Below are 15,469 nucleotides of genomic sequence, written 5' to 3'. Positions count from 1 at the left end.
AAGACCATCATTAATGTGTATTCATTTATTACTCTGAGGGTAGTGAGATCATACAAGCATGTTTTGGCAGTAAGGACAGCCTGTGTATATTTGTGTGCACATTTTATCAAAGATGAGGTAATCTGTTTTAGATTATAGACCATGGTCAGGTGTGGGATAAGGGTTTAGCAAGCAAACAACAGATTTACCCTCCCCTAAAATGTCTGACAGACCCAGTTTATAGAAGAATAGTTGGTGTCAACCTGAATAGATTAGGATTTTGTCACACCTGATAAGAGCGAGCCTATAAATGTTGATGGGATCTGATCCAAAACAACCCAGGTTCCAGATCTGACGTTCAGCTCTCCAGCTCAGGGCACCAATCCTGACAACTCACCAGTCAGGAACATCGTGTCCACTCAAAGGTCCAGATACCTTCAACATGTTCACATTCCATACTCATGATTCACTGTCTATAACAGGGACAAATAAATCTAAAATGTGATGGATAGCACCATGACTGTTTTTTTTTTTTTTGCACATCAGTGACAGAATAAGATCTTTTTTTCCAGTTGCACTGTGTCAGGAATGACTATAAAGAACCCAAATACCATACTTGTGGTGGTGAGTATTAGCACAGAACATCGAGGCAGTATTGTCTGTTTTGCAGGCTAAGTAACTGTGGTTTCTGCACAAGGTGTTTAATGTAGGGGAGACGGGGGGAGAAGGAGCTGAAGAGGGTTAATACTCCACATATGGCTGGCTTGGCAAGCCAAGGACAGGTTTGCTTAAGAGATGAAAAGAGATGGGGGAGGGCTGGGAAGAGAGTGCCTCCATTATTTTAACTCACTTGAGTCATCTTTGGAATAGAGACCAACCATTTCTAAGGTATGTCTGTATGAGATTAATGTTGAGAATTTAAAATATATTTAACAGCTGATTATTATGCATGTAAACAAAGACCATAAGCAGTGTATACGGTATGTAATTTTTAACACTTTGTAAAAAAAGTTGGCATGCTCAAATGTTGGTGGCGATGTTACATTTTAGACCACTATTCTTAAAAACTACTAGATTAAATATTAACCAGATTTTTTGAAGACTTTCAATTATATATATATATATATATATATGCATATTTGCTGAATGTTAATGGTATGAGAAAGTAGTACAGCAAATGCCTTTCTGTTACTTATAATAGAAAGGCAACAGTATAATACTTTTTTCATACCGTTTTTTGTTTTATAGTTCTATTAGACAGGACTATTAAATAAAGACAGGTAACTAATGAAGACAGTGAATGTGAGCTCATCTGCATTTTGTGAATATGTCAAAATTAAAGTCTGCTTTCACCACTTAACAGATGCTGATAAATAAAAAAATGGCCAATATTGGCTGATAAGTCTGCTGAAAACAAATAAGAATCATTTGATAGTGCTCTTTCGAGCAAAAAATATTAATCAATGTTTGTGCATTTGACTTTCCAAAAATACCATGTATTACAAAAGATTCTTTGAATGCGGTGCCGAGGTAATACCATGAGGTACCTTGGAGCACAATGTTGATAGTGTGGTATTTAAATATACATGTACCATGCTATCGCTGTACCATAGTATAGTAGAGCTTTAGAAAGTTATGTGTCAAGTAAAGAAATGAGGGTACTGTTAATTAAGTAGATGTCAGTTATTGAAGAGCAAAATAAATGTAACCTTTGCCTTTAAATATCATGTCTGAATGATAAAATTAAATGTCAGATTGCCATGCAAAACGAGTGAGGATGGGTAGGGCAGGTTGGGGAAACGCCTGCATGTCAAAAGTAGGTGAGACACAAAGAAGTTGCTGGTTGTAACATACAGGACATGGAGGACACAACAGTTTTTTTTTTTTTTTTTTTTTTTGGAATAACATGTCTGTTGTTTGTTTTTTGTTGCATGACACAAAGCTGTGTGCCAAAAAGATGTCATGTTGACTTTGAAAGAGGATATACCATGTTCTTACAACGCAATTCAATAAGTTTCAGTAAACCTTGAGGCCAGAAAGGAGACAAAAACTTAGTGCGTCAACGACTGTCAACAGGTCCTTTATGTGTCTCTGCAGCGCACGCAAGGTGAAGCGCTTTGGACGTCAGTCAAGCATGCAGATGGGATATTTTAAAGAAACTTAATAGTTTTGCGCTATATTATAGGGACCATTACAGACCATACATGAAATATACTTAACATACTTATCAACAATATCAAACTTAGTTCAAGTGAATTGTCTGACGCTTTGTTTTTGGAGGACTGCCAACAGCGCGTCAGAGCCCATGTCTGCTCTACAGCTGATACTCAGCGGACGGTATGGTCGGATGTCTCATCACTGAGAACAACACATGAATACGCCGAACTTGGAAAATAAGCCACATGGTTAACAGTACATAACGCATCGATACGGATCGCCACCCAAGAGCTGGCTTGGGCTTCGTTTGCGACTAAGTAAGTGGAATTTTGTTTTACGCGTTACCTGCTGCAATTAATTAAAAATGTGTGTACCTTTATATTGTGCTTCATTTGTGGCAACGATGTCAAATAAGGTAAAAAGTTGACGCTGTAAGTTTTGAGGACGTCTTAAAGGGACAGTTAATCCTGAATTCTGTCTTTATTTACTCAACCCCGTGCCATATTTTGCTGGATGTCACAGTTCCTCTTTTCCATTCAGTGAGAATGAATGACTGAAGATGTCAAACTTTAAAGATGCTGCAAAATCATTATAGAAGTATCATAAAGGGTGTAATGTCTGAGTAATTTCAGTAGGACATCTGACCCTAAAATTACTAGACACTGACTGAAAATAGCCTAGATTCTGTTTAACTCGTAATTGTATGTTTGTCTGCCTGAACAGGATTATTTCCTTTTTTGGCTATTTAAATCCAGATTTTCTGCCATTCTTGATCTTGGCTTTTCTCATTCCTCACAATTACATTTGGGCTAAATTGTATTTATGTTGTGACATATAGCCAGATGTGGTTTACCTATCTACTGGCTTATCATTAGGAATTATAATTAACTCTTTATCAACAGTCAACAGCTCTGTTTGAATAGAGATTTGTGGAAACGTGGAAAAAGTTAGAAAAAATATGTTGCGATAGTGATGCAATGATAAGAAGTAGAAAGACTTTGACAACCCTATATGAACTATTTATCCAGATAATATTTAGACCAGCTAAATATTATGTCTATGTCTAAAGCTAAATATGTCTAAAGGTTGCTCTCTATACATTTCCTTTCAGTGATAGCATGGAATGTCTTATGCCCATTTAAATTTTGTATTTATTTAGGCTACATGCACTCTCTCACCAAAGAAACTCTATGATGTGCAACTATTAAAAAAACAAATAAATTCAGCAGGATTGGCCACAAGATCATTATTTTATATTATTTTTAGCAATATAAATAGTTTGAAATATATACAAAATAGTTTGACAGTGGAAACAAAGTGACTCTTCCAACCAAAGGAAATTGCTCTTATGTTCTGTCTGTGAGGTCCAGGGACATAGTTATTAAATTCAAACTTCAAACTAACAAATGGGGCTTTTATGAAGCTCAGAGTTTATCATTGAAGCTATTGAGTGGTATTTTTTAATGTCACATACAGTCTTAGCGTTTTAATTTATGATGAACAATACCAGTAAAATAGACATGTTTACCTGATTTTGAATAGGAACCGTTGCATGGAACTTGTCTTGTCTATCTGAGAACTGTCACTTGGCTGACTAATTTGCCATCTAGCCTCCAAACCAAGCCCATTACTAGTTTCAGCTCAAATGGCCTGATCGCCAAGTGCATGACTGTCCTAATGCTAGTGTTTTAAACAAAGATAAACAGTGTCAGGAGAATCACAGATCAGAGGATTAGCCTAGTTATTATAATTGACTGTTGTAGCTGTCACACCATGCAGTGCTCTTTCATGTGTGGCCAACATGCTGGTGGTAACATATGCTTTTCATGCTGAGTATCATGAGTTGAAGATAGCATTATGAACAGCCAAATGCAATGCTGCAAACAAAAGTTGGGTGTGGTATGTGATGATCATTAGCTTTTAAACAAATTAATAATACTCTATATTATCTTACAATCTTACAATCTCTCACTCGTGGTATTAATGCAGATAGACAGTGCATTAATTAATTAATGGAGAGTATATCTAGAGCAAAAGTTTTTTAAATTCTGTTAAATACACACACACACACACACACACACACACACACATATATATATATATTTATATATATATATATATATATATATATATATATATATATATATATATATATATATATATATTTATATATATATATATATTTGTCAGATTATATATACAGGTATGATTCATTTGATTCATTAATTTGATTTTTTTTTATTGAATGACAGTCTTATTCTTCATTTAAACTCTTTTGCATTCTAAGAATCATGAGTGACCAACAATACACCAGACAATTTAAATAGTCAAACAATAGCAACAGAGCAACATATAGCAGAAACAAAACCACGCTAGTATGCAGCGATAAAGTTCAACTGTAATTATTTAATGTAATAGTCAGATAAAACAAGCCATAAATATAAAAGTCGTACACCAGCTCGCAGAGAGAAATGTCTAGGTGAAGATCAAAAGAGCTTTGTTGTTTGTACATGTCCCAGCGAATGATTAAGCTGACAGAGTCTGAGACTGCGGCGTATTGGCTTGGCCACTGGAAGCCTGTTCATTAAAACTAACCCCTGCACGTCACACTGCTCCAAATCACTACCATATGGCTGGAAATGTTGGATCCCGACTGCTAAGACTCTCCCATGCTACTCTCTAATTTGTTAGAGCAAAATTAGAAATTGTGGGGGTTCTGGAGGGCATTCGCAAACTCTTGCAGCTATTCTCTTAATCTTTATCTTAACCCTTTCTCACTTTCAACTCTTTAAACCTGCTTTTAGAAAGTTTTTCGTCCTCTAGTACTCTTTCTGTATTCCTTATTGTGACTTGAGTGTCTGTAAATTGTATGATTTCTGCATCCTTGCTCTATATGATACTGTAACTTTGAGATGCATGGAGTTTGTGGGCAACAAGTAGGTGGACATCTCAAAAGGCAGCTTTGTATCTCTTGCCATTCTGAAAAGTCACAGGTCCATGTCTCCCTCACATCCCAGCATGCACTTCACATGTGGATGAATGCATCGCTTGTCTGGCTTGCTGTGTGGGTCAAGCCCCCCTCTTTTTTCCCCTTCACATACTGGCTCACAAAGTCCAAAGCACCCTGCCTGGAAACTTTAGAGAAATCCAGTATTCTGAGAACTTCTCTCCATAAGACAACTCATGCAAGTTTTAGTCATTTCTGTAAGATGGGGAAACATGAAGAGCATTAATATTTAAAACTCTGATGTTTGGTTCAAGGTGTGAAGAACATCAATTTGATCTTCACAAGTGAGATGCGGTGTTAGATTTACAATCCGCTTGGATTGTAAAGCAGAATGTTCTATTGGCGGCGACATGGGTCTTATGAACTGGAAACTCTACCATGTACACAGAGTGAACTGGGGGTGGAGAGGTACACCTGGACCTCCCTCATGGACATTACCCAGAAGTCTTGTGGTAAGAGATCTTAATTGAATGGCGAATAGTGTAAGACAGTTAGGTTGTATCATTTGTTTTTACCTTCATAGATAAACTGAGAAATTGTTTTAAATTTTGTTTTGTTTGTATTTTTTTGAAGATATTACATAAAGTTTAAGTTGGATAGACTCTGTATTATATAATTTCCCAAGCCATGTTTCTTCTTACAGCCAAATGGTTTTGATTGAAAGTGTAAGATTGCAATATTGTTTTCAGAGAGCCTGTAGTTCATCCAAAAATGAACATTTTGTCATCATTTACTCACCTTCATGTTGTTCCCAAACATGAATGGCTTTCTTCTGTGGAAAGCTAAAATTGGATATTTAGCCAAATCTCCACGATGCTCTCTTCCATAATGAAAGTGGAAGGGGACCAGGAACTGTCAAGAATACATAATAAAACCATCATAGAAGTAGTCCAAACAGCATATGTTCACTTTTCCAAATCTTCAGAAGTCATGTGAAATTTTTGTGTGAGGAATTGGCTAAAATTGTAATTACTTTCATAAAATCTTTTTTAGAAGATCAGTGGTCACTATATACTTTCATTGTGTGGAAAAGAGCAACAACAAAAGACATTCTGCTAAAAATAACAAGTTTTGTCTTCCATGGAAAAAAAAAAGTGTGCCATACAGGTTTTGCAAGACATAAGGGTGTATAAATAATGATAGAATTTAATTATTTGGGTGAACTGTGATTTTATATTCAAATCTAGTGGAACAAAGTGTCTTCTTTTCTTAACTTGTTTTTTTTTTTTTTTTTTTTTTGCCTGTGTGTGGAAAACCACATGTTTGGTTTCCACTTAGAAGTCAGGCGGTTTTAGAGACCACTGTGACACCAAAGTGTAGACAGAGAGAGTGAGTTTTAGCTTACCCATTCTACCCTAATTAGGACCCACTAAGAATGACCTTTGCCTCTGGAAGAATTTTGTCTGTCTAATCACTCACTCTATCCCTCTTCCAGTCTTTGCAGTCAAACAAATGGCCCTTTTCTTATTGCCTAAATCTTTAAAAAAAAAAAAAAAAAAAAAACTGTAATGAATTGAAGTGTGTCGTTTCTTGCGAAAATGACTGTTTTCAAATAGGTTTCAGAAACACAGTGGCCATTACATAAGCAGATTGGGCCTCCCCAAGCACATAGCATCGGTTGAGCCAATGTTGCTATGTCAGGCTCTATTGCCTAATCTCATTTAAGCCCAAAACACAAGAGGATTAGTTAGCCAGGAATAAAGAATCAGTGACAACTCCTCTCCCAGTCTGGTAATGTTTTGACATTCGCAGACCATCCAAATCATATACTGGCATCCATGGCATTAGCTTGGTGTTCCTCCAGTGGAGGCAAAGGAAACGAGTATTAAATAAAATGTTTCCGTTCTAGCACTTGAGACAGTAGGTGTGCTTAACGCTCCTCAGGAACTTCGGCAAACGACTGGATAAACAGAGGGCCATGAAAAACAGATCCTGGCATTCTGCACATTCCTTACATAGAGGATTTCTTAGTAGGTGCCCTTTGCCTCTCTGACTAAAGAAGGAGAAATGGAATATTCTTTATGGAGAGATGGAGGCGAGTATGGAGATGGAATGTGAGCAGTGTTGAGGATAATATCTAGAGTCTGGCTTGGGCTATGTGGTGATGTTCTGCTTTCAGGAACATGCAGTGCCTTGATGAAGTAGGCACTGTGTACCTTGTAAATAACATGCTGTATGAATACAGAAAAAATTCACACAACCATTGTACATTCACACAACCACTGTATATGGGTGTTTCACCAACTTCTGACACTTTTATATCCTAGGGGACAGATGTTATTTTTTTTCTTTCCAAGCCTTCGTCTGTTTTTTTTTTTTTTTTGCTTTAATGCCTTTAATGCAAAGTTGATATTGCTTTTCACTTATCCTAGACCCAAAACTTATAATTTATTACACATCATTACTCTCTCATTTGTGGCAACATTTCCACCACAACCAAAATTTGCCCATGATAAAACTTTCCCAAATGAAACAAGATGTTTAAAACACCATTTCATCACAGAATGAATGATGATTTAAGATATGATGCAAATTACATTTGTTCACGATGGTTCAGAGGGAATAAAGGAATGATAAAGCTGTTAATATTTGTAGTTAATAGTAGACAAATTAAATAGAGTGCCCCACAAAAAACCTTGAATCAGTGTTCCATGATACCATCACTGTAGTATAGAATTGTGCTACGATTTTGTAATAAATCAGCCTGTATAGCAATGTTTTTCAGTAATACGTAATGTCTGCTCTATATAATATATTCAAAGTCAGATTTGGTCTGTCTTTTCCATGTGGTTGTATGTACTCTGTAAACATCAATGGCTTCTGTTTGACCGGTATTGAAGTGGCAGCATTGCTAGAATGAGGGGTGAAATCGATGAAAAAATCATGCACTTTTTTCACATTAAAACTTGTGGGTTTCTAGGTAAGTGGAATATCGCTGCCATCACTGAAAGGAAAATCAGCCAGTCTGCCAGCAATCTTGTAATGTCTGGAAATCTCAGATTTCTGCCAACTTTTTTCCTTCTGTCTGTTTTCCTCTCCTTTTCCTCTTTCTTTTCCCATTTTGTGTTATTGTCAATTCTTCAGTTTTTAGTCAGTCCCTCCCTAAAAGTTTAATATTTATTGTCATTTTTAATCATCTCTCCCTGGTACCCTGATACTTAGTTAATTGTTTTCATGGACTTAACAGCATGGCTGAAGGAAGGGATGTCATGGTTTGAGTTATATCATTAGCTTACTTATCACTAGCTCTTGTTTGTGGCTCTTGGTTTTTGATTGAGTCATTTCTTTTTCAATCAGTCTCTCCTACATATCCTCCAGCTGCCTCATCTTTTGAGTCCCGTATTGTTGTTATGTCTTTTGGCTCATGCCCAAGGACATATCCCCCACAGGCTCACCATGTTCACAAGCGTCTCTCCATGGTTCCCTAGTATGAAATGTCTCAATCATATTTATCTGCTTCATTCATCTTCTTTATAGATATGGATACTTGATGGATGGATACTTGATACTTCCATATAGAGCTGTTCAACTGGTGGCCCTGAAGCTAGGAAGAGAATTAGCATTTTCAAGTGTTTTCTCTGCTATTGTTTAGAATGTTTTAGTTTGTTTCATTGTAAAATGTGGTATGTAATTGTAAAATATTCATTATTATGTGAGTTTACATGCTTAATGAATCAGACAACTCTTGTGGTCTTTATAGCAGCTTCCTAGCACCAATATGTTCAACCAACACGTTTGAGGATTGTGTGTAATTTATGTTTTAAGCAAAATGTGAGCATCTCCAAGTAATGTTGTGGTAGACCATAATTTAGTCATAAACCCAAAATCACTATTTAAAAATGATGTTTTGGTAGGGAATAATTTGGTATTAAATTTACCATTGTTCAGCAACCCTATGCAGGTTTTGCAACTGATTCTTGTCGCTATACAATTGACAGCAGACAATGGACCTTTTTTATCCATGAAATTTCACTAATCTGACTTAACCAGTTTGGCCTACAACTTGACCTCATGTATAATTCCCTCCCACATATGGTTGATCTTTAACTTCTGTTTGTGTGTTGTTTCAGGTGAGAAGCCTACACAAGAGGAGAAAACCGGCATCTTGTGTCAGCATCCCAACTGTTCCGAACGGCGGCTTGCTTCCAAGGTGAGCAGTCAGAATTTGTCACATAGCACAGGGGAGCCCTGTAGGGCTGCTGACACAAGCTGATAAATGTTCACCTCTTAGTGTTGTCAACTTGTCATGGACTCTTCTGGACAAAAAATCCAAAGTATGCCAATTGCATTGATCACATGGAATATTCCAGCACAATAAGAATTTGTCAGCATTTGCGCTTAGGGAACTGACAGGAAAAACAAAAGTTTTGTTTGTCTTTGTGCTGTTGAAAATTGTTGTTGAGTTCAGTGGCGAAAGGACGGATATGATGTTATAGGTGGTATTTCACCAGCATTCTCCTGGGAGTCTGGGGATACAGGCATGGAAATATGAGATTACTGCTCACGTATGGGGTATTTGAGGCTGTTCCCATATAAACACAGCTACACAAAACACAATATGTTTCTCCCTTCCTGTCTTTCTCTGTCTCTCTCTCTCGCTTTATACACACTGTCTCTTCCTGTGCTTCTCTGTTTGTCTGTTTTTTGATTGCACTTTATTGAATTGGGACCATTGCCAAACTGGTTTGACTAAAAAGTCAGTGTATTATTGCCTGTGTCCCACTTTCTTTTAAATCAGTCACTCCCATTTTTTCTTATTGGCAAACCTGGTGTCTATTCATTACCAACACTTTCCACTTTTGTATTTTAACAGGTGTTCCTTTACCTTTAAAATTGTCAATTGCAATGCAGCCACAATAATATGAATCCTGAGGTATTGGGTACAGTCAGCTTCAATTGGACAAAAACATGCGCCAGTATTCCCCTTGTTTTTTTGTATACATAGAGAGACACAAATCAGATAATTAAGCTGAGAAAAAAAATGAAATTATGTATGATTATTTGAATTTATTGATTCGGTTGACTAAGCTTTTATTTATTAATTATTTATTGTTATTAAATATATAAGCAATTATCACATAGAAAATATTTTTAATAAAAAAAATCTGTTTCTTCTTTAATTAAAAAAAATCTTTAAAAAATTATTTTTAAATATTTTACAAATATATATATATATATATATATATATATATATATATATATATATATATATATATAAATCGTAAAATGTTGAATTATTTTCAGGCACAATAAGGGAAATAAGCAAGCAACCACTCTGAATGCATTTGGTCAAATAACCACTCCTAAACATCACATTAAAACAACTAAAGTGCAAATCAGATATAGTTACAGTTCATATCTGAATGGACGATTATTGGCCAAAATAATGCACATTATCAAACCTGGTTTGCGAGACTAACAATCTTTTGTCTTTTAAGACCAACGAGGCAGACTATCTTGTTGAACAAGTACCGATAAGAGTGCTGACAATTTTTGAACACAAAAATAATTGCCAGTACCGGCCCTCTTCAAACTTTGGATACAGATAAAACCTTTATAAAGGAAACCGATAAAGTTTGTTTACATGGAGCATTTCTGATTCATTATAGGACATCACAGTGATGTTTGCTTATATGTTTTTTTGGTGTCCTACATTTCCTGTCATCTAAACTCTGCCAGTGTCCTCTGAACTTTAGCAAGCTTTTGAAAAGAGTCTCTGGGTAAACACTTCTTTTTCTAGTCCTCTCTGATCAAAGCCAGACTTAACTTAATGTACCCAATGTTTTTATCTGAACCAGGAACATGCTTATGTCATTACCCTTAAAATATGGAAAGATGAGAAGGACTCTTGTTTATTTGGAAAGGTTTCTGCTGAAAAAGAGCGAAGGAGAGTGTGCATATGCACTTATGTTTTGAGGTCTTTGTGGTTGTCTCTAGTGCACTACAAGTTTCATATAGGTTTGTTCTTCCTGTCTCCTGCAAGGGGTCAAGAGGTGAAAATACACAAAGATGATGAGTTTGCTGTTGACATAATTGCTCATCCTGCTAGCTGACATTTAAAGGTGCAGTGTGTATTTTTTCAATGTTAAAATACTCTTATCTCATAGACAGCTTGAAGTACAATAATATTTATGCTTTTAGCTATGGAAGCTTGTTTCCACCATGGGTTAAAAAAATAAAAAATGTAATTGCAACTTTTCATCTCCTAATTCAGGCTTTTTTTTCTTGCAATTCTGAATTTTTATCTCACAATTCTGACTTTTTCAATTCTCAAAAATCGCAAGATATAAACTTGAGAAGAAAACTCTGAGAAGAAAAGAAAGAATTGTTGTATGTTATTATTATTGCTGGAAGAAAGTAGTAATTGTTGGATGTTGAAAAGAATTGGATGAATGAAAGTCAGAATTCAGAGTTTATATCTCGCAAATTTATCTTTTTTATTTCCGAATTGAGTCTATCTCTCATGATTCAGATTTTTTTTTCCCTCTCAGAATTGATAACAACAATTGTGAGATAACAACCTTCATTTATTTCTTTTATCTGTGGTGGAAACATACTTCCATTTTTAGCAAAGCTTTCATCCAAAGTGACTTATTCATAATATACAATGCCAGGTTTCTTGAGTAAGTCATTCATAGATTAATTTCCCCGAAAGGTGTGATAATGTGGCTCTGTGGAACTTTTAAAATAGCATCCTGACTGTAGTGACTACACCAATGGCATGAGTTTGGGACACAGCTGGCTATCACATTTGTCTGACCAATTGTAAAGCAAGAAATTACACAATTCAGCTTTAGGTTTGACTGTTTTCTTGTGTATAAATGAATTGGTACATGTCTTTATTTTAGTATGTGGCAAAATTGGATCCATTACAGATTAATTCCACACAAAACCAACACAGAACAGGATCTGTAATATTTTAGCACAGCGTTAGAGCGTGTGAGTGTATACATATGTGTATATGCATTGATAATTTATGTGTGTGTGCATTTGAAGGCTTGTGTGCACATGTGAATGTGTGAGTGAAAAAGTTGGGAAATAGGCCGACTGTTCTCATCCCTTACACAAATACAGACTAAACAGTGACTGCACTATAATAAACAGACATTAGCAGCTGACTGTAATTTGTGTTGTTAAAGATGAATGTGCTGCTTACAAAGACACTAAGCTGGAGCAGGACACACTATTATGGGTTAGCAGATGGGATAATGGTGTCTTTATAAAAACGCCAGAATGTCGCCTTGTCCCAGGGTTACCAATGTCTTGGCTTCCACGGCTTGATTTCAGTTAGAAAAGTAGGTTAATTGTTTTTCAGTGTTCAATAATATATTTAATCTGTTGGCTTGAGGTTAACCTGGCATCTTGTCGCAATGGATTTTCCTCACAAAGTAATTTTAAAGACATCTAGAAGCTCACAACCATAAAATGAGCTTATTAAATTGATCGTTCACCCAAAAATGAAATTTGTCATCAATTTTTCACGCTGTTCTAAACCTCTGACTTTCTTCTGAGCAATATGGTATTTAAAAAAAAATGTCAGTGTTTTCTGTCCATATACAAAGAAAGTCAGCGGTATCCAAACAACACTGAACATTGTTCAAAATATCTTCTTCTGTGTTACTTTCCCGTAGCAGGTTCTCAAACCCGTTTACAGCCATTAATATGATTGAAAGGATTATTTAAACTTCTGCAGCAGGTCTGTGCTTTGTCTCCTGTGTCATTGCTTTATGTCTCTCTCTGTTGTGTCTGAGAAGAGGCTGAATTCACATCTGTAGCACAACATTCTCAGGAGACTTTATGTGACTTTAAATCTTCATGTGCTGGCTGAAATATTTCAAGGACAAAAGAAATGAAAATTGGTGTAAATCAGTGTTCATGGAATGCTTTGGATCGTGGAGCCTCACTACCGCTTTCTACCACCAGATGGCGCAAAAATACTCAGCTACTAGGAAAATTTCTAGTGTGCCTACGAAATTTCCCAGAAGTGAGCTAAACCTGACAAAACCTCCCGAAATAAAGTTGTTTCCTTTTTTAGGAAAAAAAAAAAAAAAAAAAAAAAAAAAAAAAAAGATATATATATAAATAAATTATGTAGGGAGTTGAGTGTTGGTAATGGTTAGGTTATTGAATTTATGTGTGTGTGCTTGGCCACATGGACAAAATAATTAAATAAAATACAGATTTATTATGTTTAATTTAATTAGATTTAATTAAATATACATAGATTTAATAAAAGTTTAATTTATTAAAAAAATTCAATTAATTTTTTCTGTTTGTTTTAAAATTCTGACCAACCCTGCCCGGCAACATTGGCTTAACCAATTGTGTTAAACAAAGAGTTAGGGTCGGGACTATCTGTTTCCCTGACCAACCTTTGGAGTGTTTTGTGAAACCTTTTGGAAACAGTCATTGTTTACAATACTGTTTTAGCACTAATAGAGATAGAAATACACAAGACAGATGGACATGATTCAATTTTAAATACTGTAACTTCTCCCTAGTTGTACTTCTTCTCCTTGTGGTACTGATTTGGGATTAACCTATATTAACTCTCTTATTCCATGCTGTCAGCTGTCAGCATGAAGATCATAATTCTCTCCTTCTTGTTTGCTCTTTTTTGCCAAATACAGCTCTCCACTCTCTCATTCACTCCTTTAAAGGAGAATTCTGATGTCACCAAGTGAGATTTAAGACTCTGGATGAACAAAGAGGTCACAATGCATGACCCCTGAGGAGTAAAATTACAGTCATTTTCAGCTCTCCATCAGGTATCGGAAACTTCCTTGCCTCAGGCGTATTCATGTGTAATGCTTTGAAATAAAGCCAAATGTCAGGTGTTTTGATGAGTCCATAGGATCAACATGCTATTAAAAAAAAAAATATATATATATATATATATATATATATATATTTTTTTTTTTTTTAAATCTAAATGTAATATACTTCTTTATATCTAAAGAATGGAGCAGAAAAAAATATTCTATTTAAAATAATTACAGTATATAACATTGGCATCTTATATTAAATAATATGTTGTTTAGATGCTATATATCTTGTATAAATTATAGTTTACTAATGTTTACTCAAAAGGTAAACATGCAATACCCTGATTAGGACATTTTTCAAATGCTTGAGTGTTTCCCGTAATTCACAAGGGACAGTGAGATCACACTAGTCCTCCACATCCCACTCCTCATAAGGGAAGGCCAAGAGACGTAGCCACAGGAAGTTGTTGCGGATTCACAGTTAAGTAAAAACAGGAAATGGATACAAGTGTGACGTTTAACTGTTGGAAACGTCCTTCATGATGACACTTCCATATCCCCATGTTTCTGAGAGTTTGCTGTCTCTGAGGCATTTTTTACATGACCTGTCACATCCTTTGCTGGTTTGTTTAGTTTTTTTTTCTTTCTTTTTTCTGGGGTCAGTAATGGCTTGTTATAAAAGACATTCGAGTTTGGTAGTTTTGCACATTGTTGTTTTATGATTCTGAGGGTCTTGTGACAGTACGGTAGGCATGGTATTTTATGAACTAGGACATTATTAGGCCTTACATCAGCCTGCTATATAAAGCACAGACAAAGAAAGAGAGGAAGGAGGGAGAGAGTAAAAGAAAGGGAGTTTTGATACTGTAATAGGCTACTCTTGATTTGGTAAAAGTAAGCTCAGCCGCAGGCTTCAAAGTCTCTGTTTTTATGTAGGTTTTTTTGTGTAGGATGTGTTGACGTGAATTCTGGGGTGAGTTTTGGGTAAATGATGGCAGGAGAGAGTTGGTGTACATTTAAGAGAGAAATCACTAATGGTGCTTTTCCACTGCATGGTATGTAGGATATGTTGCTGGGTACAGTACCTGTTACCTGGTCCTTTATTTAGTACCACTTCGGTTGAGGTTCAAAGTGAACCGTGATGTGCAAACTGTGCTGATCACGGATTGATCGAACGCAACTGTTTTGAACGAGCACACCTTTTTTTAACAACCAAAAAGTTTTGTTGTGTGTTGTGGAAATCATTCCTCTCGTTGAGAGCAGAGGAGTGGATCCAGCGAGAGCTTGTTGGGCGACGCGGAACGAAAAACTTATTTTTTAGGAGTTATGGCAGTAGAGGTGGCGCAACTATAATGACGTGAATAATCCCGCCCACTCTAAAGTGATACTAAACTGCAGTGGAAATGCAAACCTTGCCGAGCTGTGCCGTACTGAGCCGTGCCGAGCCGAGTCGTACCATGAGGCTTCACCAGAGAGAGCGGGAGGTTGACGCTTGGCATTTACTCATCATTTAAAATATGTATTTGCTATAACCCTTCTGTTACAGTGTCAATAGTGTTAC

The 15,469-nt window shown here is 36.0% G+C and overlaps 1 protein-coding gene across 4 annotated transcripts in view; it reads left to right on the top strand.

Annotated features, from left to right (window-relative positions):
- The first annotated feature begins 746 nt into the window (after positions 1–746).
- The window catches only part of LOC109065213 (pleckstrin homology domain-containing family G member 5-like), a 39,912-nt gene continuing 25,189 nt past the window's right edge, over positions 747–15,469 (top strand). For 2 of the 4 annotated variants that reach the window (XM_042766361.1, XM_042766360.1), the window contains exons 1-2: positions 5,266–5,595; positions 9,214–9,293. In XM_042766361.1, the coding sequence (XP_042622295.1) occupies positions 5,475–5,595; positions 9,214–9,293 (201 nt within the window). In that variant the 5' untranslated portion in view covers positions 5,266–5,474. Of the gene's footprint in view, positions 868–1,911; positions 2,454–5,265; positions 5,596–9,213; positions 9,294–15,469 lie in introns of those variants that run through there. The other 2 variants (XM_042766364.1, XM_042766363.1) reach the window with 2 other exon arrangements.

This window comes from Cyprinus carpio, chromosome A11, assembly GCF_018340385.1.
Source record: "Cyprinus carpio isolate SPL01 chromosome A11, ASM1834038v1, whole genome shotgun sequence".
In the NCBI taxonomy this organism is placed as follows: Eukaryota; Metazoa; Chordata; class Actinopteri; order Cypriniformes; family Cyprinidae; genus Cyprinus; species Cyprinus carpio.
The sequence above is the reverse complement of the archived record's forward strand: the minus strand, read 5'-3'. Positions and strand labels throughout refer to the sequence as shown.